This window comes from Staurois parvus, unplaced genomic scaffold (genome assembly GCF_062004578.1).
Source record: "Staurois parvus isolate SC_StPar_1 unplaced genomic scaffold, SC_StPar_1.0 ptg000262l, whole genome shotgun sequence".
NCBI classification, from domain to species: Eukaryota; Metazoa; Chordata; class Amphibia; order Anura; family Ranidae; genus Staurois; species Staurois parvus.
In genome coordinates this window covers 4,094,816-4,119,340 of record NW_028318058.1, presented here as the reverse complement: position 1 = coordinate 4,119,340, position 24,525 = coordinate 4,094,816, and the positions used below count along the sequence as shown (strand labels likewise).

At 39.7% G+C, this 24,525-nt stretch overlaps 1 protein-coding gene across 1 annotated transcript in view; it reads left to right on the top strand.

Annotated features, from left to right (window-relative positions):
• The window catches only part of TMEM182 (transmembrane protein 182), a 40,416-nt gene that overhangs the window by 4,174 nt on the left and 11,717 nt on the right, over positions 1–24,525 (top strand). The window contains exons 3-4 of the mRNA XM_089681245.1: positions 4,973–5,071; positions 5,566–5,703. Coding sequence (XP_089537371.1) covers positions 4,973–5,071; positions 5,566–5,703 — 237 coding nt within the window. The remainder of the gene's footprint in view (positions 1–4,972; positions 5,072–5,565; positions 5,704–24,525) is intronic.

The following is a 24,525-nucleotide window of genomic DNA, read 5'->3' as shown; positions in this document are numbered from 1 at the left end:
GCAAGCTACATATTTTATCCTCGTTTTCTTGAAGCAGCAAGCTTACCGAAATGCAGATGTTTAAAAAGCCAGTCTAGCCTTCATCTATAACTTCATTAATTGGTGTATTCATGAACAAATATAGATCTGTTATTGTCAGTTTTATAAAATAGCTATCTACCCTGTTAAAAATAAAATAATGAGCAATCTACATAATAACTTTTGATGATTCATTTAGGAACTAGTATTATTAGATAAACTCACTGAAAAACCACTGTTCATTATATATTAGTCTTTCTCACATGTTGTTATGCACCATCCCTGTTCTCATCCCAGCAAAGGACAGCGAGAAGTCAGCCAAATTGATCCATCCTACATGATAGCAGTTCAGACATTGGCAAGGATCTCTTGCACTGTTTTTCTGCCCATACCTAAATGATAGTTTTATTGTACTGCCATTGTTGGGTGCAAAAATGTATTATTATTCTGAATGTGAGCTTATGCAGACGTTTGTAAATCCCATGAATATATCCTACTACATTTTAGTGCATCTTTTTTGTTTTTCTATTTAACATCAATCTTGTGACAATCTAACATTGCTGGAAAGGAAACTATAAATGGAAAGTTCAGGGAGTGGACAAAATAACTGAAATACCACATGGAAAAGTAGTGTAAAGCTAAAATCCAGGCAGATAGCTAAATACTCAGATAAAATAATATATACTCAGATTTGTGAAAAGATCTGTAAATCCATTTAACCTACTTTTGCAGTCAAGGCACCCTTGTCAGACTACACAGGCAGGCCGTGTAGTTCCCTGCAGACTGCACTGCATTTAGGCTGCATGTGAAAGGACTCACAATATGCTAGCCTGTGTGATAAATAATGAAGATTTAGAAGCACAAGGAGTATTTTTATGTTCCCCCTTCCCCCATAAGTAGGTCCCTTTTTAAAATTGTCTGCATACATAACAAAATGTAAACCCTGTCTTAGCCATTTCCAGTTGGAACATGGCCGAACCCTGTCTTGTGTGCATACATGGAAGATTCCATTAATTCTTTTAAGGTGGCCATTAATCATACTTTCCAAAGTTAGTGGTTCAATAATAATCAATACGTTTTTTTATCATGTGAAGAAGAAAAGGTCCAGCTGGAAAGTTTTTAGTGGCAGCTGTGCAGCTACCTCTGGGCTGCCCATTGTGGATTGGGAAGGATTATGGACAGTATAAGGTGATGGAGGAGTGGCTGGATGTTAGTTTTAAAGAGAAACTCCAGAATTAGAAAAAAACAAAAAACAAAAACTCTCAGTGGGGTTCCCCCCAACAGGGTTTAAAATGTTAATTAATTTTAGGGATATCAGAAGAAGCTTCACTGCGTCCTCTTCTCCCTGTGCTCTGTGCTGTGGGTGGCTTCTTGGTATCATCACATACAGTGCAGAGCTCCTAGCCTGCATTGTCCATAAAGGAGGTCAGCTTGCAACCGAGGTCAGGAGCTTCTTGAGGCAGCATGAATGCATGGATTGAGGAAACCTACTTATTCTGACTCAACTACAGGATGCTAAACCTTATCTCCCACGATGTATACAGCTATACCACCTGGTGTTGAATTTATCCCTTGCATTGGGTCAGATAGTTTAACTCAATAAAAAAACTCACATGTTGAGGAAGTCAGATGAGGAAACCCATTTGAATGTTCCATTTAATGGCGAATATTCATAGATAGAAAAACGTTAGTGTTGTAGCCTCATGGAAGGTGCATTCAGGAAGACAGGATACAGTAGAATGATTATAGAGAGAGGCAGGGGGGAGGAGTATACACAAGTACGGTGAGAGAATGAGCTCAGCTTAGACAGAAGGAGACAGCTTAAAGACACAGAGCAATGATAAACAAGTGATGGTCACAGAGAAATTATAATAAATCAAATAGTGTAGCACAACACTGCTGGAGCCAGTGTGGGGGCTCCCTCTGTAAGATTTTTTTTTTTCGCAGCCCAGAGTTCGCGGCTCCATAGACACACAGATCAGGAGCAAGCAGACATCATGTGCCTCCATAGCAAATGGCTTGATATGGGGACACACTAAGAAGAGGAGGAGCCAAAATTGCCGGCGAGGAACACGAAAAGAGGAGGATCGGGGCTGCTTTGTGCAGTACCATTGCACAGAGCAGGTGAGTATAACATGTTTGTTATTTTAATTTAAACAGAAATTAGCTTTTAGTAACACTTTAATAGATTTTTTGGCCAGAATATTCATTTATTCTGGCGATTGGAATGCATTGACACTCAAATGCCCAAATGTGTCTAAATGCGTCTAGAATTTTGCATTGAATCATTTTTTCTGTTCAAAAGTTGCTCTCCTGAATGCGTTTTTGATGGGGGGGGCATTCTTTAAATGACTATGCATGGATACATAGCTTTTACAGGCTGGAAGGAAAAAAGATGAGTATTTTTAAGCCAGGTATGCATGAGGCCTAATGCACAGGTGATTCCAAGGCAAAGATTTGCTAACATCCTCTCCATATAAAGTGTCCCAGCAAATAAAAAAAAAAAAACTGAACAGTGTATCTACTACATTCACCTGCAGTTCCATTCACTTTAATTATATTTAGCTTGTTATCTGAAATATCAGTGTTAAAGTGTAACTACCTAAACACAAGAACAAAAATGTATTACAATGCAGGTTACCAGTCCATGAATGTGCTTTATTCAGGCCTATTTTCCTTTATTATTACCTGCTATTTTTACCAGTATAACAGTTCTTGTCCAAGGGGGACAACGTTCACTCACTGTACTGTATTTATACTGTATAATCTCCATAACTGGGGGGGGGGAGAGAGAGGGGCAGGGGCGGACTGACCATTTGGAAACTCGGGCACTGCGCGAGGACCCAGGGTCAGTAGGGGGCCCCATGAGATGCCCCTGGTACCTTTTTCATAGGCTTTTTTGAGTTTGGGCAAGGACACAGGGGCCCCATGATCCCCTATTGCCCGGGGGCCCCATGAGTTGTCAGTCCGCCCCTGGGGAGGGGGATGTTCCGGGGTTCATGGAGCAAAACTGGGCAGGGCTGACAACACTGCTTGAGATTTCAGTGCAGCAGAGGCAGAGTGCACAAAAAGTAACAAGCTCACTGTGATTTCTGGTGGAATCCACTGGTATTTTTATGTACTTGCAGCATTTGTAAAGAGACTTAACATGGGGAAATGTGCATGCATTGGAGAGATGTACTAAAATGTTATTCCCCCAAATTTAAGAATGGTCTAAAGAATTTAAAATGTTAATTGTCAAATATTAATTTGAAAGCTCAGTTAATTTTTTCTGTTCTCTTTTTATTAAAGCACTAATAAACTGAAAACCAAAGATCTAATATATATCAGCTTACCAATCATGAAATGTAGTGGCTGCATCAATTTTCTTTTCTTACGTTTTACTCCCAGTGTTTTTACCTGGTGATCTAGCAAGTAACACACCTCCTGTATAAGGTCTCATGCACACATCACTTTTTAAGCGCTGCTTTTAGAGGTACTTTGCTTCTTTTTTTTCTGCCCCTAAATGCCCCTCAATGTTAGCCTATGGGGTTGATTTACTAAAGGCAAATAGACTGTGAACTCTGCAAGAGCAGTAGCTCCAGAGCTTAATAAATGAGCAAAAGCTCTGCTGACTTCCATCCAATGATGTGCAAGCAATGATGTGCTTTTTTTAAATTTTCCTTGCACATGAATACGTGGGTATTCCTTGCAAAGAGAATCTTTATCTCATTTACAAAGCTCTGGAGCAATTGCAGAGTGCAATTGCACCTTGCATGGGGCACAGTCTATTTGCCTTTAGTAAATCAACCCCCATGTGTCCATGCGCACATAGGCATTTACAGGCGTTTAGAGGCAGGGACATTTAGCGGCAGAAAAAAAAAAGGGCCAGCATATTCGGGGAGGAGCTTTCAAGCGATGAAAAAATGCTTTATGCACCTAAACATGTGTAAACGCATTTAAACATACTTTAGTGCTAAGTATGTCAAGCGCTTGTATGATCATTCATTCCAATAGCTAGAATAAATTAATATTCTGGCCATTGGAATGAATGAACGACCAAACACTTGATGCTCCTAAACACGCTTGCAAAATGCTGCTTTAGGCATGTTTTTGACACTGCTTTTTCCTCCCCTGGATCATAGGTATCCAGGGGAGGAAAAAAAGCATCCTATGTGCATGGGGCCTTAGAGTACACCTACTCTGGTTGAATGAGCACAGGGGGCACCTTTGGACAGCAGCATTGTCAGTTTGGGGGGTGTGGACGGGAGTGTTAGATGTTCGAGCAGATTTAGATGCACTAACAAATTGAAGCCAAACTCCAGCTAATATTTTATTATAATTTTCAGCAACAGTTTTTTTTATTTTGGGATAAAGGTTTTTCATAAATAAATAAATAAAAGCTGATCATTGTAAGCACCCCTGCTAGTGTTAAATGTTTTTTCTAATCTTTGTAACCGATAAATTCTCCTGGAGAGCTTGTTCTTTTGATAAACAACAGACTTACTGGCCAGATCACCAGATGAAAATAGAAGAAAGAAACCCCAAAAGGGAAAATGCATGCAGCCATCACATCTAAGAAATGGTAGGCTGTAATATAATAAATGTTTGCTTTTGAGTTGAATACCTCGCACTCTTTCTCTTTGGCCTTTTTCTTGCAGTCTTCTAGCCCACCCATTGATGGCACCAGTATTTCCTATTTTTCTTGGTGGCAGAAGAGGGGGGGGCAATCTCCTTGGACCAAGCAGTGCTCACCCCAGGGAGGGGGGGGGGGTGACAGTGGCAGGCTGGGATTCTGCCTGCAAAGGACCAGCAGCGATGAATGGAGGAGGAAGCTGGGGACAGTGCTGGAGTGTAGAAAGTAATTAGAGCTTGACAAATTTTTTTAGTTAATAGTAGAGGGGGTAGAAAATAACATAATATTGGAATTCTATTTTACTTAGAAAAATATTTTGTTTCTTTATTATTTGTATAGCCAATCAAGCCCCAACAAAGAACTGCACTCATGCTTACCTGTCTCCATTTCCAAGAAGTAGAGATAACAGTAATTCTACGGTGTACCACTCGGCAGTAGGTATGTATTGCTTTCATAAGCTTGTATTGGATTGTCAATAATACCCGATGTTTGTATTACTAATACAATGCTGATTTTATAAAGTGAAAGGGTATGCTGTATATGCTCTGACCATAGATCTCCTTTAACAGTACCCACACTATTTGTAATTCATAGTTGAAATACCATTTAGGAGAATGTTTTTAGAAGTGATTATCCTAAACCTATAATAATTACATTGTAACAGAAAAGCTCAATATTTAACCTGTAGAAATATCAGAAAGAGGCGTGGAATAAAAGTAGTCTTAAAAGTGTCATATGCTTCAGATTGTTCAGGATGGATTAAATATTTGCTTAGCGACATATAAAAGAATTGTTGAAATAGGAACATTTTTAGGCATGCTGGTTATGGCTTTGTGCGTGGAATACTAATGATTGAGATGTTGTATGGATACAGATGTTTTTCTGTATTTATAAAATTAACTGAAATCTTGTGTTTCTCTTTTGTATTTTAGTATATCGTGGATTTTGGAATATATTTATGCTCCTTGGCGTAGTGACTGTTGTTGCAGGAGGTTTCTTCATCATATGTGCTGCTCCTTTCACAAACCATAGGCTCTACAAGGCTGGAGGGGGTCTTTTTATCACTTCTGGTAAGAAAGGTTGGCAGGTGGTTATACGTTTGCAGATGAGACATAGGCAGCCCATAGATGAGTCAGTTTTTTCTTTTGTTCAGCCAGCAGGTTGAATGAAAAAAAAATTGACCCAATTCCCACATTCACACACTCTGAATGAGGGCATCGTCCCCGCTGAGTTGATGTATTCTGACAGCAGGGATACTTCTTCTCTGTCAAAATACACAGATCAACGCTGCCAGCTATAGCCAGCAGCAATGATCAAGCCAGGAAATTCCTACAGGGCAGTTGCACACAAGTCGATCAGCAAATTAACCTCCCTGCACATACGTGGATCGGAATTTGGCTGGTCCCATCTGAACTGGCTGAATTTCGATCCATGTATGGCCAGCTTTAAAGTACTGTATAACTAAAGACAAAACTTTTTTTAATTTTTGAAGAGAGATTAGTATATCTGTTTATCATTGCGGTCTTGTAACCCCATTAGGAAGATTTATCCTTCCTATTTGTCCTGGTGTCTGTTGTCACCAATTTTGGATTGTCACCAGAACAGGAATAGGGGGAAAATCTTCAAGTGGAGAAACTAGTTCTTTTCACCCTACTAACTACTGAGATTTTGCTCACTTTGGAGGGATTTCCACTCACTTCTTGTGACTATAGGTCAGGAAGTGAAGGAAAATCTCCCCAAAGGTAAATAAAAATCGACAGGGATTATAATCCTCATTTACTCTATCCAAAAAGAAACAAAAGGTTTTGCCTTCAGTTTTACTTTATACAGATAATTCTGTACAGTATACATTGTTATATTATTAATTTGTGCTCATGAATATGGGTGTGTGAATTTGCAACTCAGGCTTTCAGTACAGAGGGCTAACTCATAGGGGACATGTCTGACATATCATACATTCATTTCAGAGGCTCTGCATACTTTCTTTATGGCAATGTACAGCACGATTACTGTGCTACATGAAATGTTTTTTGAAGGAGGCAACCTGTAGGCATCTAAAAGGGGAATCTCACCTGATTCTTATTCTTACGTTAGATGAAGAAGAAGACCCCCCTGTAATATACAGTATTTGAGCAGCAAGTAAATAAACTGCTATTCTTACTGTTGGACCTTAGGAATCTCAGTTCATTCATGTGCTGCTTTATATGGTGTTATGTTTAAATGGTGCTATGCATTGTTACTTGTACACAGTTATATTCAATTAAATATATATGAATACCAGATAGGAGAAATGAGGAATTTTCCACCAATCTCAACCTAATTTTATTTAACTTTGGTATCACTGATTTTCAGTTAGGGTCTTTCCCTCTATAGAGACCGCTGAGTTATCATATAAAGATAAATAATTATATGCATCATTTGACTACTTGTATATTTAGCAGCAGCATTAATACTGTAAAATTAAAATGTAGCATTTAATTTGTAGACATTTATTTATACTGTACAGTCCTTCATTTTTAATTAATAACTGATATTCCAAATTCCCATTTGGCATGCATGTACAGTATTTAAAGGACTGTTAAGCTGTACATGCATGACAAATGGGAATTTGGAATATCAGTAACAAGAGCAATAATTGCAGAGCAGTAGCTGTAATTTCTACACTTTGAATAGGATTTGGATTAAAGATGCTGTGGCAAACAGTCCCAGAGAGCCCAGGGTATAAAGGGATCTTTAAAAAGACTGGTCGCTCCATGCTGAGGGGGGGAATTGAAAAATGTACTCCTCTATAAGTGTTAAAATAATGAAGAGTGTATTTACAAGTGGAGGGGCTATTTTTCACCCTAAATAGGGGAGAGAGATGATCAGCTGGGTTGGATTTTCTCAGGTGTACAGTGTACACTGTTCCCCACTCTCTAAGGAAAGAGAAATCTGCAGAGAGTTTTCCTACCATAAGAACGAATTTGAATGCTTGTGTGTTTGTTTTGTGTGAAAGATTGTTCCACCAGTCAGGTCAAGCAGAAGTTTGTAGACAGACCCAATGTACTGTATCCTAGGTATCTTTAAGTTAGGAGATTTGTACATATGTGCATGTAACTTCCTTTCTAGATATCATATAGCAGGACGCTACCAATAGTCTTTTCTTGTTGTCTCTATGCCATAACATTTGAGATCCCATGTTCTCCAACACAAAATAATTAAACACTTCCTCACCGCCCTATAGCAGAACTACTGCTACAGGGCAGCAGGGCTGCACAAAATCACGAATATATATGTGATTTTGTATTTCCTGGTAGGGGGCGAATGTGCTTCCCTACCCGCGTCGCCATTGGCAGCTACAGCTGTCAATCACCAGGTCCCTGCTGGAGATCCCCCGCCGCCATCCGGCGATCGTAGAGGAACACTAACAGAGGAGAGATCTGTATGTAAACAATACAGATCTCTCCCCTGTCAGCAAGAGCACACTGCTTTGTATTCCTCTGCATAGCAGAGGAATACAAAGCAGCGTGGTTACACAGTAAATCACACACAGACAAAATAGTAAAACAGTACACCGCACACAGTTAACCCTTTGATAGCCCTAGATGATAACCCCTTCCTTCCCAGTGTCATTAGTGCAGTGTCAATGCTTTTTATTAGCAATGATCAGTGTATTAGTGTCAGAGGAGACATCAGTGGCAATTAGTTCCCCCTCAGTGTCAGAATGCCAGCCGCAGTCCCGCAGTCCCACAGTCCTGCTATAAGTCGTTGATTGCCGCCATTACTGGTATAAAATAAAAATAAAAAATTCCAGTATATATTCCGCCATTTGTAGACACTTTCACGTAAACTAATTAATTTACACGTATTGGGATTTTTAGGGTTTTTTTTAGCAAAGACGTAGCAAAATACATTTTGGCCTAAATTTATGTCAAAATTTCATTTTTTAAATTTTTTACTGGATATGTTTTATAGCAAAAAGTCAAAAATATATAATTTTTTTTTCTAAATTGTCAGTCTTTTCTTGTTTATAGCACAAAAAATAAAAAATGCACAGGTGATCATGTACCACCAAAAGAAAGCACCATTTGTGGGGAAAAAAAGAACATAAATTTAATTTGGGTGCAGCATTGCATGACCGTGTAATTGACAGTTAAAATAACACAGCACTGTAACGCAAAAACTGGCCTGGTTAGGAAGGGGGTAAATCCTCTGGAGGGCCAGTGGTTAATATAATATGAACTTAAGTTTGGTTAGACTATTAGAACTAATACTTACATAACAATGAATGTTTTCATGCAAGGCAGCTTACATGTTAGGTTTATTGGCTCTTCATTTGATTGGGAAGAGGTCTGTTTGTTTTGGTTTGCCCTTGACACTGCACAGTTCTGTACACAACTAAACACAAGTGAGAGCAGCATTATGTTGTATACTTCTTTGGAAAAAAAAAATCTGAAATGTTGCCAAATTGTCTATTACTTTGCATTTCCCCTTTTCCATAGCAATTTTAATTACTTACTGAAATGTTAACATGTGTAAAGCACTCAGCCAACAACCTTGTACACATTACTTCAACCCTGCTTTAAAAACATAAGCCAGAACCTATTGAGTGGCAGCTGTATAACTTCAATTGGCAGAGACTGAAGTTTTCTGTTGTGCCTAGCCCACATTTCTGCAGGAAGCAGGGTGTAAGCGATCTATTTTCTGGCTAAAAATTGAAATAGCAAATAAATGAGATATACTGGATGGAAGAGAAGTAACAAAAGGTGAGAGGGGAACATGAACAAAATTGGAGAAGCTGAAAAGTATAGTTCTTCCTTATACACTGAGGGACACAAAAAGTCTTAAACCTTCAGGTTGCATTGCCACCTACAAAAGATATGGACACTGGCAAAATATTTAAAAAAAGGTTAAACAGCACAGGATAAAGCCACCCACGACCAGTTCCTTCATTTTTTTTTTTGCTCGAGTCCTCAGGAGAGTGGACTTGTTTTCTTCAACTCTAGTGTTCTCTCTTTGGAAGGTTTTTCCACTTTCAGCAGTTGCTGATAGATTAGTGCCAAATACTAAAAATCATGAAGTCTCTCCAGTCAGCCAAAGAGCGTAGTTTTTCCCAGTTTTATTCTGGTGTTCTCCCTGTGTTGACCCTGTATTTCAGGAAGTTTATTCAGTCATCTACAGTTACCGTTACAATCAGGCCAGTTTTGGAAATCCAGGACAGCTCTCCAGTTAGCCAATAGGTTCAGCTTCCCAGTTCATGATCTATACTGCTGTTCTTTCTGCTACAGTTGGCCAGTTATGGAAATCCAGGACAGCTCTCCAGTTAGCCAAAAGGTTCAGCTTCCCAGTTCATGATCTATACTGCTGTTCTTTCTGCAACGGTCCTACAGCTGGCCAGTTATGGAAATCCAGGACAGCTCTCCTGTTAGCCAAAAGGTTCAGCTTCCCAGTTCATGATCTATACTGCTGTTCTTTCTGCAACGGTCCTACAGCTGGCCAGTTATGGAAATCCAGGACAGCTCTCCAGTTAGCCAAAAGGTTCAGCTTCCCAGTTCATGATCTACACTGCTGTTCTTTCTGCAAAAGTCCTAAAGTTGGTAATGACTCCCTGTCTGTGGTCCACCTCACACAGAACTTCTTTTCAGGTCAGGCCAGTATGTCTGGGGATTCTCTATGGCATTTATAGGTTCAGCTTCCCAGTTCATGATCTATACTGCTGTTCTTTCTGCTACAGTTGGCCAGTTATGGAAATCCAGGACAGCTCTCCAGTTAGCCAAAAGGTTCAGCTTCCCAGTTCATGATCTATACTGCTGTTCTTTCTGCAACGGTCCTACAGCTGGCCAGTTATGGAAATCCAGGACAGCTCTCCTGTTAGCCAAAAGGTTCAGCTTCCCAGTTCATGATCTATACTGCTGTTCTTTCTGCAACGGTCCTACAGCTGGCCAGTTATGGAAATCCAGGACAGCTCTCCAGTTAGCCAAAAGGTTCAGCTTCCCAGTTCATGATCTACACTGCTGTTCTTTCTGCAAAAGTCCTAAAGTTGGTAATGACTCCCTGTCTGTGGTCCACCTCACACAGAACTTCTTTTCAGGTCAGGCCAGTATGTCTGGGGATTCTCTATGGCATTATTAGTTCAGAGCTGAGGCAGTTTTCCTGTTTCTGCAACTCAGTGTTGTGAGCACCCAGAAGATTTATGCTAAGTTATGGCTTCCTCTATTTGGTCTTGGGGGTATTAGCAATGGGAAACAGCTGTAGCTGAATGAACATCTTGTGAGAAGTAATAATTCTTCATATGTTTCTGGGCTTGCATATGCTTTTTGTACTTTGCAAGTTGGGTGCCCTCTTTATTAATTTAATCTTGTGCTTGGGCTATACCAGCAGAATTGTTACTGTTTTAATTTTCCTTCTCCCTAGTGTAGCACTACCCCTGAAAGAGCCACTGGATTTCGAGCCGATACCCCCACACAGCACCCACAGCCAGGCAACAAGAATTTTTCACTCTTTCTCTCTCGGCTAAATAAACAGTCTAGGGGTGTTGTTTTTTGTTTTGTTTGATTTTTGGTTAGAACTTGGATAGGGATTAGGGGTACATGGGATGCCCAGGCTGAGGATGTGCTGCAAACTGTTTACAAATGGTTGAGGACCTGCTAAAGTCTCTTTCTACTGTAGACTGCTCCAAACTGAGCTGCACACCAATGGGATTGATGACAGAGCGTGTAAAATAAACAAAAGCTCCAAATAGTCAAAGTTGTATGAGCAGCACCTGGCTGTATTTTACAGCAACTGGCTGCTTTTGACCCAAGCTAGAGAAATTGGGGGTGCTCCTGGCTGTCTTGCACAGCACTTAAGTTGTCCCCTAGGTCCTAGACATGTGCGGTATTACACTACGCTGTCATCTCTGTGGCTTTGGGTGTGATGGCTGGTATATAAATCCCTTTAAGTAGTTCCTTGAATCCAGAGAGCTGCTGTACGGGCCTGTCTGCTGTATAGACTGAATCAGTCTTGGCTTGAAGACCCCAGCTAACCCTAGCTGCTGGGACTATGGCCTGGAATTCTCTTCTCTATGTCTCTTTATCTCTTCTCTCTCTCTTCCTTGTGCCCCAGGGGCAGAGCCCCCAGCACAGGGGTTTCCTCCAGATGACTGGACCCTGGGCTCTGCTTTCAGACTGCCAGGCCTCTGAGCATTTATGAGTTGTTTCCCCACCTTCTGGGCCCTGCCTCTCCAGGGATTGATGGAAAATACATAAATATTCAGGCTGGAGCCTCTGTCCTCCCACCTACTGAATTCTGGAACTATCCAGAGAGCTTCAGAAGGCAGAGGGAGGTAACAAGATCACAGCCTGTGAAGCTCTGCACAGCCTTCCTAACCAGTTAACCCCTGCTCCTCCGGCTATAGAGGAGCTAAATTACATTAACCTACTCTACCAACCTAGGAGGGTGCTACGCTAGCTACTGATGATGATGCAGCTCTAAATCAGGAGGGAGCACATATGCTTGGGAGTGCGCAAATGGACAGAAGCATATGTGCATGTAATGTGGCTGAATTAAGACTTTAAAGAATTACGAGGCCCCTGTGGCCAGCAGCTTCACTTTGTCAGGCAGATTGTTGCTGAACAGCCATCACAGTTTACCTGGGCTTTAGAGAGCAAAAGTTCTATGCTTATGCAGATCACAGTCAGACTAACAGACCAAAGTCAGATTGTATTTGTAGGGCTAGTTTTATAACCTTCTCTGGGTGATTATATAAGCTGCTGTGGTTTCATGGTATTGGCTGGAGCCCTATTGCAGGCCTGCTCATTGCCTTTGCTATTGTTGTACATCTTGGCAGTTGGGTATTAGTTTGGGTCTTAAACCTTAGTTTTGTTTTGTTTGGTCTTCACTTCTACCTCTGGCAAGCAGATGTGGGATCACTCTGTGTATGCAAGAAAACTGCAGGACTTAGTCTTACTTGGCTCTTGTCTGACGGGGGCTCCTTATGGTCTAGTTTAGCTAACTCCTGGGAACAACCACTGGCCCATGGGTCACTAACCTCCGTTTTCTCCCTTCTCTGCTAAATCTGACACAGCCACGCTGGGCTGCTCTGGTTCGGTCAGGATCCCACCACAGATCTGTGTTGATGTGGATTCTATGTCCTCTCTGAAGAAAGAATTATACTGACTGGTTTCGATCTTCAGGTATTATGTCGAAATCAAAGAGTTTGTTTTTCTCCTTATTGCAGTAGTCCAGCACTACTCTTGGATTAGTGGAATTGATGACCTTTGCTCTGTGTTCTATCATTGGCCTTGGATATTCTACCTCTAAGCCTATCACAAAGTGTTTCCTTTCTTCTGTGACTTCATTACAAAAATTGGAAGCATCACAGCCTACTTGTGAATGTACTTTGTAAAACCAGGATAAACCAACAAAATCTCTACACTACTGTGATTGATCCCTTGCTTATTGTACATACGGACAAATGACTGTAATTTATATCCTCAGCTATGCTAGTCTGCTAAAAGGTTCTCCTCTTTGTACTCATGCGTGAGCACCTTGATTAAGGTGCTTAACTGTGCAATTTTTGAATAAGAAGTGTTTGCTCTATATGGACTTCAAGAAATATGTCTTCAGATTTGACTTTAGATACTATTTCTCAAAAAGGCTACTGGTGGCAAGAACAACATCTTCCACAGCGTAGCAATCCTAAAGAATAGACTATTAAACCTTCCCTCTCTCTGATTGTTAAGAAGCATTTCTTTTCCTGGCACTTAAAGTCTGCCAAAATTTCAAAGAAGACTCCTTCTGTGTGAAGGTGCACCCTCAATTTCTGGAGAGGGAGGATGTTTGTTTACCTTTCCAGAAACTTTGACAACTTGGATCTCTGACAGTTGGGTGCAGGAGGCAGTATCCTAGGGCTACAAACTGGAATTTTACTCTCTGACTCCCCCCCCCCCACCCCCACACACACACACACTGGTTACTGGTTTCTCACCCCCTAAATTTCTTGCATAACTGTACAGGTTAGCAGATTTCCATTGAGTTCTCTTGGGTGTTCTGGATTAAGATGTCATTACCTCAGGTACTGTACCTGAACAATTATTTGGTTTTACTCCAACCTGTTCCCTGCTCCTATATCAAAAGTTGGCTTTTGCCCCATCTTGGTTCTCAAATTTCTGAATGTCTTTGAATGCAGAAATGCCACACTGAGTCCACCACTTGTCATGTGGAGTCCACTTGTTATGATCTCCCTTCCCCAAGGTGCTAGCTCTACTAAAAGCATTGCAGTACTCTTGTGGCATCCCTTCGTGCAGCATCCCTAATGCACCACCCTTACTACACATACACTGAGACAGTTTGGATTTAAGCAGTATCTTAAATAAAGTTTAATTTACACTGTTGCTACTTGTTTTAAGCCCATGTGAAGAGAGATTCTGTTGCCCCCTAAAAATAATTGAATATGGTTTGTCTTTTGTGATTTAAGCAACATCGACAATAAAGAATTGTGGACTCTTAGGTTGAATTCTTGGCACTTTTTTTTGGTTTCAAATGGACAGGGTAGCTTTGACTGTCTAGAAGTTACAGTGGTTTGGTTGGATCCTTAATAATCAGAAATTGCAGCTGCAACCAACTCATCATTTGGAATGTCTTAGTCTTGGGCACAGCTCAGAGTACATCTCAGTCTTCCTTCCTCAGGAGAAACTTATAGATGAACTTTATGCTCATCATAAAAATTACAACAAAGGCAGTTCTGGAAATGTTTAGCATGGGCAATCTGTAATAAAATAGTAAGAGATAATTGCAGGCTTTTTATTTTTTTAAATACTTGTATTTTTCCTGCCCATTCTTCCCACGGTGGCTATTTTCCATCCTCCTTCACTTCCTGGAACTTTGCCTCTGGAATATGTGATAGGATACAGTTTTGAGGCCAGGGTTACATCACCTGTGTCTCACATTACCAGGAAGTAGAAAACCAGTGATGGTAAGTAAAAGCAAAATGTTTGTTTACCTAATTAATGTAAAGCCAGCCATAAATAGATTGGATCTAGGCTGGGACAGCAGGGACTGGACAAGATTCGATCCATCTATGTGCAGGCTGGTTGTATTGAAGTCAATCCATTGATCAACTTGAGTACAACCAGCCTGTCATATTATTGTCATTATGATCACTGCTAACAGCTATAGCTGGCAGCAGTGAATATTGTGTTCTGCCAGCAGGGAAAGTTCCCCAATGGCAGAACAAAATAGCGCTGTGGGAGGGATTCACCCTTGAACACTAACTGTGTTGATGGGGAAATAGAGCAATTTTCTTTGGTGGAAGGAAAGTTTATTGCATAATCTTTGGGCTGGTTAAGTTGATCTCATATCAGCATGTAGAGCTGTATGCGGCTGTGTATTTATCAAAAGGTGGAAAGGTTTGCTTTAATTTTATTATTTGGTCTCAAATTCAAGCTCTCCAGTCCAGGAATTGCCTGACTCTCTGCTTTTGCATGAGAGTCCTGAGTTTAATGGTGGCCTCCTTCAAGAGAGTTCCGGTTATATGGCACCAAGGACGAGGTTGTCCCTGGCTTGGTGGCGCTGGAATCCGAGGTAATCCTTTCATCTGTTTTGTTGGAGGATCCTAGGCATCCTGTCAGTACAATGGATCTGGTCATCTTCAGTCTTGTTCCCCAGTCAACATCTTGTAACTATGGATGATTTGACTTTCTCTGCAGTGTTGGACTATTCTGCTGGTAAGATCGTCCAATCTGAATTTAGTTGGGCAACCCCATGACGGTGAGTTCTATTAAACCTCAGGGAGGAACCAAATGTTTAGCCATGGCAAGAGTGGTAGAACATATTCTGTCATAGGCAGAACTTCATGTTTCAGCCATGTATTACCTAGTAAGACTCCAGGATCTTCTGTTTTAAGGACTGATTAGCCATCTTGCTTCATTGTCACTGGCTTTAACAAAATAGTTATGGCCTAGGTTGAGGCCTAGGTTCTGAGGAACAGGGGAATTTCTTCTTCTGTGATTCCTACCATGCTAAACACAAGGAAGGCTACCTGCCACAGGCTCTGTCATTGAAAATGGAAGGCATACTCCACTTGGTGTACATCTTAGGCTTTCACCTAAGGAATTTCTTCTTTGGACAAAACCTCTTCTCCTGCAGCTGGATGTAGACCAGTGTTTGGCTGTCAGCACTAACATTCTATCTTGGCCACTCTCTCCTTGATTAAGACCTTTGTACATGGGGTCACCTATGTACCTCCCCCCATCCATTTTCCTGTGACTCTGAATCTAATTCTCTATGCACTTCAGAACTGTTCAAAATCGCTGTTTAGTAATATAATCTGATGGTTTAAGACTTGTTGTGTTCCTCAAAGAACTCCAAGAAAATTATTTTACAGCGAGTACAAGAATCCATTTTTCCCCACATCTTAGCTAATATAAAACATATTTAACTTTGGTTGAGAGATTTAAGAGGTGAGGTCTGTCAACACCCTATAACCATTTGGTGTACTTTTCTGACACAGTCTTCTCAACAGATCCCACATTTAGAACTTGAGAGGCTTTTCAGAGTAGCAGGAAAAAGCAATCATGTTATGAAACTTGATGTCCATTCCTTAGAATTCTATAGAAATGATATGTATAACCAGCATGCATAGTTTGTAGCCAGGCTGATGATAGTAGCGGTAGCGGGATCCTTGTCAGAATGCTAGTTTTGCGGAGTCCTAGAGGTTATTAAAGCTTAAAATGATAAAAACACACGTGTATGTGTATATATATATATATATATAAATATATATATATATAGAATCTGCCATAAAATGTTATCTGATCCTCATCTAAGGCTGGCCATACATTATACAATTTTCTTGTACAATTTTCCTTTAGATTTACTAAAACCATATAATATGAGGTCAAACCTAAGCACTTTCTATTTGAATGCAATCAGCTGGGCCCTTGCACTACATAGTTGAAGGTAAATCTTAAGCTGGCCATACATTGTACAATTTTCTTATTCAATTTTCTTTAGATTTACCTTCAACTATGTAGTGCAAGGGCCTGCCTGACTGCATACAAATTGAAAGTGTTTAGGTTTATGGTTTATTTTATTTGGTTTTGGTAAATCTAAAGGAAAATTGTACAAGAAAATTGTATAATGTATGGCCAGTCATACAGAGGGACAAACTGACTCAGACGGATTTTGTGGAAGTGTTGTTTTGCATTGTAAACAGTAGCACAGAATTCAGGTACATGAATTGTAAAATCTGTCTGCGCCAGTCTGTATTTATTCCAGGAAATATGCTTAAGCTGATAACACACAAAAAATTCAAATTTCTTGTGTCTTTATTGAACATACTCATTAAACATTCACAGTGCTGGAAGAAAAAGTAAGTGAACCCTTGGAGTTAATATCTGGTTGATTAGACCTGCGCAACGTTTAGGAGTAATTTTTAATAATTTCTCTTTACAAAACTGCTTCAGCTCAGATACATTTGTAGGATGTCTGGTGTGATTGGCTCTTGAGATCATTCCACAACATCTCTATGTGGTTAAGGTCTGGGCTCTGGCTGACCCATTCAAAGAGGCACATTTTCTTTTTCTGAAGCTATCTGTGATGGATTTACTTTGCTGCTTATGGTAATTGCCCTGCTGTATCACCCAGCTTCCACTAAGCTTCAGCTGTCGGACAGCTACCCTGACATTATCCTGTAGGATATTTTGGTAAACTTGGGAAGTAATTTTCCCCTCTATGATGGCAGGTGTTCCAGGCTCCGAGGGAGTGAAGCAAGCCTAAATCATAATTCCTTCACTATTACTTCACCGTTAGGATGATGTTTTGATGTTGGTAAGCTGTGCCCTTTTTGCACTATACATAGTACAGAGTAGCCATAATGCTAAACTGTCTCCATTTACAGACAATTTGTCTAACTGTCGACTGATGGATGCCTAAACACTTTGAGATTCCTTTGTATCCCTTTCCAGCCTTGTGCAAATTAACTTCTATTGATCTTATGTCTTCAGGGAGCTCCTTTTTTGTGAGACACAGTTCACATCAGCTGATGATTCTTATGAATAGCAAACTTAAAATGTCTGAGTGACTTTATCAATCAAAGCACATCTAAATCACACCTTCAAACTCATTTCAATAATTGGATTCCAGGTGTGCAAACTACTGACTCCAATTAATTAGTTTGTGGGTTCATTTTCTTTTTCCTTCAGTACTGTGAATGTTTAATGGGCATGTTCAATAAATACATGAGAAATTAGAATTGTTTGTGTGTTAACAGCTTAGGCACATTGAGGCTGATAAGCCTTCCAATTTTGAGGGTAAGAATTTTTTCTTAATTTCTCCCAGACTTCCACCACAAACCTTGGATTCCAAAATCTTCAATGCTTGCAACCAAATCCTCCTTACAATAGGGGATGCCTTCACTTTCAAAATACCATCTCTAATCCAATTTTAAAGGATCCTCCAGGGACTACAAGCTACTATTTCAATCTCTATCACTGCCCTGCTTCACGCTGTCCACACTACTAGTTAATTTCCCTTTGTTTTAGCCTGTCCACTTCACTTTGAGTGTTTTCCAAAGTGCATGGGCTATCTGGACAGCCTATTACTGAGAGAGGAGCTGGCTCAAACAGTGACAGAAAATGTTCAAAAAAAATTTAGACTCTTCAGAGGTTCCATTGCAGTCTGCATGATTAGACCCTTTCTGGGGTGAAGCACAAGTGGGCAGGCAGGACTATTTGTTGTTAATCCTCTATTATATTGAAGCTGATTTTACATTGGTAATGGCATCAGTGTATGGATCGTTTATTTGTGCTTGACAAGTGGTACAGTTTAGTGGAATAGGTATGCGACTGATGGGAACTGGTGGGATAGAGAAAGGGGCAAGTTTGGAGTGGCATAACTACTATTGATTCCACAGATTCTGACTTGGACAGAAATTCACATTCCACTGTGCACATTCCAGGAATAGACATTTAGCAAGCAGGCTTTCTTAGTCCAAAATGTTTCTAGGCCTCTGGTGCCATTAGGAAATACTTGACATAGACCTTCTGGCTTCTTGATTCAGTCCAAAACTAGACAAGATTGTCCAGGGATCCTCTAACCATAGCAGTGAATTCTCTAGAGGATCAGTTCCACCTGATATATGCTTTTTCCTTTTCTGAAGTACCTACCTCATCTGTTCGACAGAATCAAGACATATGGAATTTTGGTGATTCTCATCACACTGAATTGGCCAATTGTATACTTGGACCTTATCAGAGTCTTGGCTGTGGGCTCTTCTAGCGCTTCCAAATTGTTGGGATCATAACAGTTGCTAGCTTTATTGGCAAAGCTGTTGAAGCCCAGGTTCTGAGATATAAAGGCCCTGTCTGAAACTGTTAGTCCTATCCTCCTAAAGGCTAGGAAATTAATTTCTCGCAAGGTCTACCATTGCACTTGGAAAAATACTTTACATGGTTTCCATCTCACAAAATGCTAGTGGAATATATCCTTACCTTTGACTTTGTGCACCATCAAAGGACAGAGCTTGTCTCCAGTTACTCTCTTTCAAAGACCCCTTGTATCTCCTTGGTACAGGCATTTGTACAGGGTGCCTTGGTAAAGGCATTTGTACATGGTGTTGTTCATATAGGTCGACTTGTACATCCACCTGGGACATCAATGGATCTCATTGTTTTTGTTGGCTCTTCAAAAAACACCCTTTGATCAAGGATATAACTGTCTCCGCACACACTCACTCACAAGGTTGCTTTCCCTATTGCCATCACCCCTGTGAGGTAAGGTTCTGCGTTGGCAACTTTCTTTTGTTGAGAACCATTTCTTGTTCTACACAGAGACAAGGATGTTCTAAGGTCTACTGCCTCTTTTCTCCATAAAAGTAGTTCCTTCCTTTCACATTACCCAGGACATTATGCTTTCATCTTATTTTTCTGCTCCAGTACATCCAAAGGCAATTTCCCTCCACTACTTGGATGTGGTATAAGCTGTTTGAGTTTATCTTTCAGCCATGTCTTCTTTCAGCCTGACACACACTCTTTTCATCATTCCTGAAAGTCCCCATAAAGGATAGCCTGCCTTTTATTCCACTATTTGTAGGTGGTTTAGGCAGCTCCTTATTCAACCCTTTAGGCTTGAAGATAAGTAAAGTTAGTGTTTCCTGGGCTTTTCAGCATCAGGCACCTTTTTCCCAGATTTCCTGATGCAAGGCTGCCACCTGGTCTTCTATTCACACTTTCTTCAAGTTTTACCACGTACGTAGCTGTTCAGGCCTCATCCAATGCCAGCTTCGGATGCAAGGTCCTTTAGACAACTATTCACACTGCAAGCAGCCCTCAGTTTTGCCCTATTGTTTTTGGGAGCCTGTTAGTGTTTTGGTGCTGTGTTGCCCACCCCTCAGTTGGACTGCTGTGAGATGTCCCAGTTGTCTTAGAATCCTTCTGACCCTGTGTCCCTTAATGAATGATTAAGAAAATGGGATTTTTGACTTACTGTAAAATAATTTTCTCTGAGTTCATTAAGGGACACAGGTCACTCCCCCTGTCTTATCATCACTCCTACTATGGCTTTTGCATAAAAATAAAACATGATAAGAGTAGAAAAGCTGATCAATAGATTTTTTTCCTGTAGGCAGCAGTACAACCTAGTCATCACAGAATTTTTCTAACCCTTTGTCTCTTAAGAAAAATTAAAAAAAAAAGATTTGACAGTAAGTCAGAAATTTTATTACGCTCCTTTTTACCAGTCAAGATCTCTTTGGAATTTAATCTATTTATGGTATATAGGATTCCTCTTATTTTCATGTGTGTATATATAGTGGGTACAGAATAATGACACGCAGTACAGAACCTGGGGATCATATTCACTTTTTAACCTGTACAGCAGCCCAGGAATATAGCTGAAAGTTCAGTAATGGTAGTCTCCCTGTGGAGGTCAGAAGATGAAGGGTAGAAATGATAAGTTGTGTTTTTGGTCAGCCCAAGAGGTCGATTTTAGTGAAGAAAGTTATAACTAGATAAATAGGACCATGCTGGAGAATATAACTAAACCTAGGTAGAAAGACCATTTTAATTAGATTAATGAGGCTCTGCTGGTGATAAAGGAAATGAATTCTGTTTTTTATGTTTCAGCATTTATTATTGTAGAATAGGAGAGAGGTTTAGGTCAGTAGTGTGCAGTTTAAGAGGGGAAAAAATTATTTATTTCAGTTTATGGTTATGCAGAACACCCCAAAGGTTTTGAAGATTGAGTGGAGAGCTTGTAAGGTCTGTAAAGGTTCATTAAGTTATAGCAGGGCGTCATCTGTGTAGAGACATTTTGACTTATATGAGACTAACACTTCTTTCTGCAAAATTCTTTGTATATTATTACCAGTCATGCAGGCCATCTGATCATTATTAATCAGATGTCCAATGATCCAGATGAGGTGAGTTGCCAGTATGTCTGTCAGGATGTTGGCATCCACATTTAAAAGTGAGACAGGATGGTAGGAGAAACATTCTGCTTCTAAATTGTTAAACGTGTTAGGAATTACAGCAATCACCATGTCCAACATGGTCTTTGGAAGAGCCATTCGCATGAATGCCTCTGAGAAGGTTTTTTGCAATATAGGAGACAATTTGTCCTGGAAAGCTTTAACGTTTTTATAGGAGGCCATCTGTTCCTGGAGTTTTACTAGGTTGGAGAGAATTCATAAGTGCTAGAACATAATTGGTAGCAATGTCAGTTTTTATGATATTTCAGTCGTGGGGTAATATTCCAGAGCAGGGGCCTCCAAACCTTTTAAACAAAGGGCCAGTTTGCTGTCCTTAAGACATTATGGGGGCTGGACTGCAGCTGCTGGGAGTAAAAAAGGTCACAATGTTTGTGGGAATAAACCATGCCCCTTCTTTGGTGTCAGTGGGAGGAATGAATCCCCATCATTGGAGTCATTGGGAGGAATTGTGCCCCATCATTGGTGTCATTGGGCCTGATTGTTGGTGTCATTATGAGCAATTTTGCACCATTGTTGGTGTGAACATGCGACCATTTTCCTCTCCCTGTTTAAAGATGCTCAGAGACTGATGCAGAAGTATTTTCTAAGTCATGTCAGAGTATAGCAAAGTAAAAGAGAAGTTCTTGAGAAGCTAATTGCAGACCTCTATGCACTCAGTCATTCTTTCAGTGAAAACTGGTAAATTTAAAAGATACAATTTTTTACTACATAGAGCCAAATATAACCTCTTTTTGATTACCTCTTCTGGGTTTTGTGCTTTTATATGTTACATACGTTCTCCAATTAGGAGATTTAGAACGTATAGAACCCAGAGGCAAGCAAGCAAATAGCATTTTCAAAAGAAGCTCAGCTGAGGCAGTCACATTCCTTTAACTGTACAAACATCTTTGGACCTCTTACTACAAAGCCATATAATGTGCTGTCTGGGTATTGGGCTATTTGATTTAAAGTGATAGTAAACGTTAGTTTTTTTTTAAATATTATATATTTACCTGCTCTGTGCAAGGATTTTACACAGAGTAGCCCTGATTCTCCTCTTTGAAGGTCCCCCTACCAGCACTCCTGTCTCCCCCCCCCCCTTTTTAGTGCCTCCACAGCAAGCCGCTAGCTATGGGGGCACTAGTTTGTGTTGGATCCTGAGCCGACCCGGTGAGTCCATAAGACACACAGAGCACAACTCAGCCCTGCCCCCATTCCCTCCTCACTGGTTGTGATTGACATCAGCAAAGCCAATGGCTCCCACTGCTGTCTCCAAGCCAATGAGGAGTGAGGGAGCTGAGAAAGCTTTAGCTCTTTGCACATCACTGGATCAAGATCGGGCTCAGGGAAGAAAAAGGAGGGGCTGAAGGGAACGCTGTACTCAGAAGATTTTTTTACCTTCCTGCATAGAATGCATGAGAGTAAAAAAAACCTTCTGCCTTTGCAACCACTTTAATAAGATAAGGGTCAAGTAAAGTGATTTGATTTGATAGGTGTGCCATGTTCACATCAGTTATGTTATCTTCCATCTGCATTTTACAAAATAATTAAGAGTACTTGGAATGAAACTAGGCCCCATAAATTTTCTAGCCATATATGCTACATTAATGACCTTTCTTGTCTTATATAATTTCTGACATTGCAGTGTGTCTTTTCAGCATTAACAATATTGTCTGTGAATAATATGAAACTGTTTTTTTTTTAGTTTCTTATTGTAGGTGTAAACTGAATATTATTGAATATATATAGAATGTTTCTGTATGTTAGCAATGCCACTATGCATATTAGCTGCTCATAAAATAAAAATGCCTTTAAAATAAACAGAGCAGAAAGTGACACGTTGGTTTTAAAACTGAAGACTTAAAGTTCACACTCATTACTTTATTAAAGTCTTTAACATTTCATGAAAGATCATTAATGAATTATCTGTTTACATCTTAGGTCTTTTTAATCAAATGTCAACATCTTTTTGGGGTCTTGGCTCATTAGACATGTTTCCACTAGCTCTGGCATGACAGGAAGAAAACCTTTTGCAGTTCACTGTGATAAATAAAGAAAAAGAAAACCACTAATTCATATGAAAAGAAATTTGCTTAAAAGCCATTCTAATTAAAGATTTCATCCCATCCAAAATCTTGCACTTCCTCTGTAATGCATGTTCAAAAACAACAGTTGATTGCTTTCTTCTAAATATCAGTTTTAATTAATAGTGATGGTATTAAACTTCAAAATATTGTATCAAAGAGTTGTTGAGTGATATATTCATATTAGTGTAATTCATACAACACATATTTGATTAAACACACATTTTTTCATCTGGAGAAAATTAGAAACCATTTATTCTTTTTTTTTTTTTGCATTACTACAGTTTAACTTGCCTCTTATACATATATGGTATTTTTTTCTGTCAAAGTTTAAAAAAACTATTGTGAATCTCAAAATGTAAAATGGTTGTTTAGAACAAGAGAGGAGGTGGAATTTGAAGTCAAATGTTGCACATTAGGTTGGTAAATGTACTGAATGATCACATCCGTCAGTCACTGGGTGCAAGAACAAGAACCACATTTCTCTGTGTAAAACATGTAGCTGCAATAAATAACTATTAGACTGGACTGGAATAAACAAAGACAAGACTAGCAAAATGCGTTTAAAGTAACTTTATAGTATGTATATAGTGGCCATAATCTGATTTTTCTATGTGCAAGGTACAAATACATTTTGTACAATATTTATACAAGGACATGAGTACTGGGTATACATATATCCCACCCCTAAGAAATGTAAAGTCAGTGTAGTGTAAATATTAGAAGCTGAATTCTTTTTAGTTAGTCACTGGACAGACACATGCAGAGTGGAATGCCTAAAGGCAAACTTTTACTCTAGCTCTCTAGCTGCCTGAGATAGTTGAATGGTAAAATGATACTTGGATGAGTTACTACTGACTAATTGTTGGCTTGGATTTTTCAATTTCTACAGCTTTTTATTTTCAGACCTAATTAATTCCTGAGCGTTTTTACAATATAATAATGTTTAAAAACTTTTCTGACTATAAATAATAACATTTAGTCCCTATATTGGTAGGTAATATCTTTAAGTCCTGGTTCACACTGGTGCAAATTCTATGCGGATTAAGTCCAATCTGAAAGGAATAGATGCACATGTCATCTGAAAAAAACATTGTTTGCTATGAAAGCCGTTCACATCTATGCGGTGCGATTCTGATCCGATTAAAAAAAGGGTCCTGTGTGAGTTTAGTGTGGATTCGGTGCAAGTTTTATCTCCAGCTATGCCAAATCCCCTTAGAAATCGCACTAATTCGCATTAGAATCACACATGTCACAACAGAAATTGCACTGTGAAATTGCATCAAATTCACACTGCATCAGTGTGAACCTAGCCTAAGTGTTTTTGTAGACATCTATTACATCAGCAGTATTAAAACTGACAGTCAACTAAAAAAATTGAC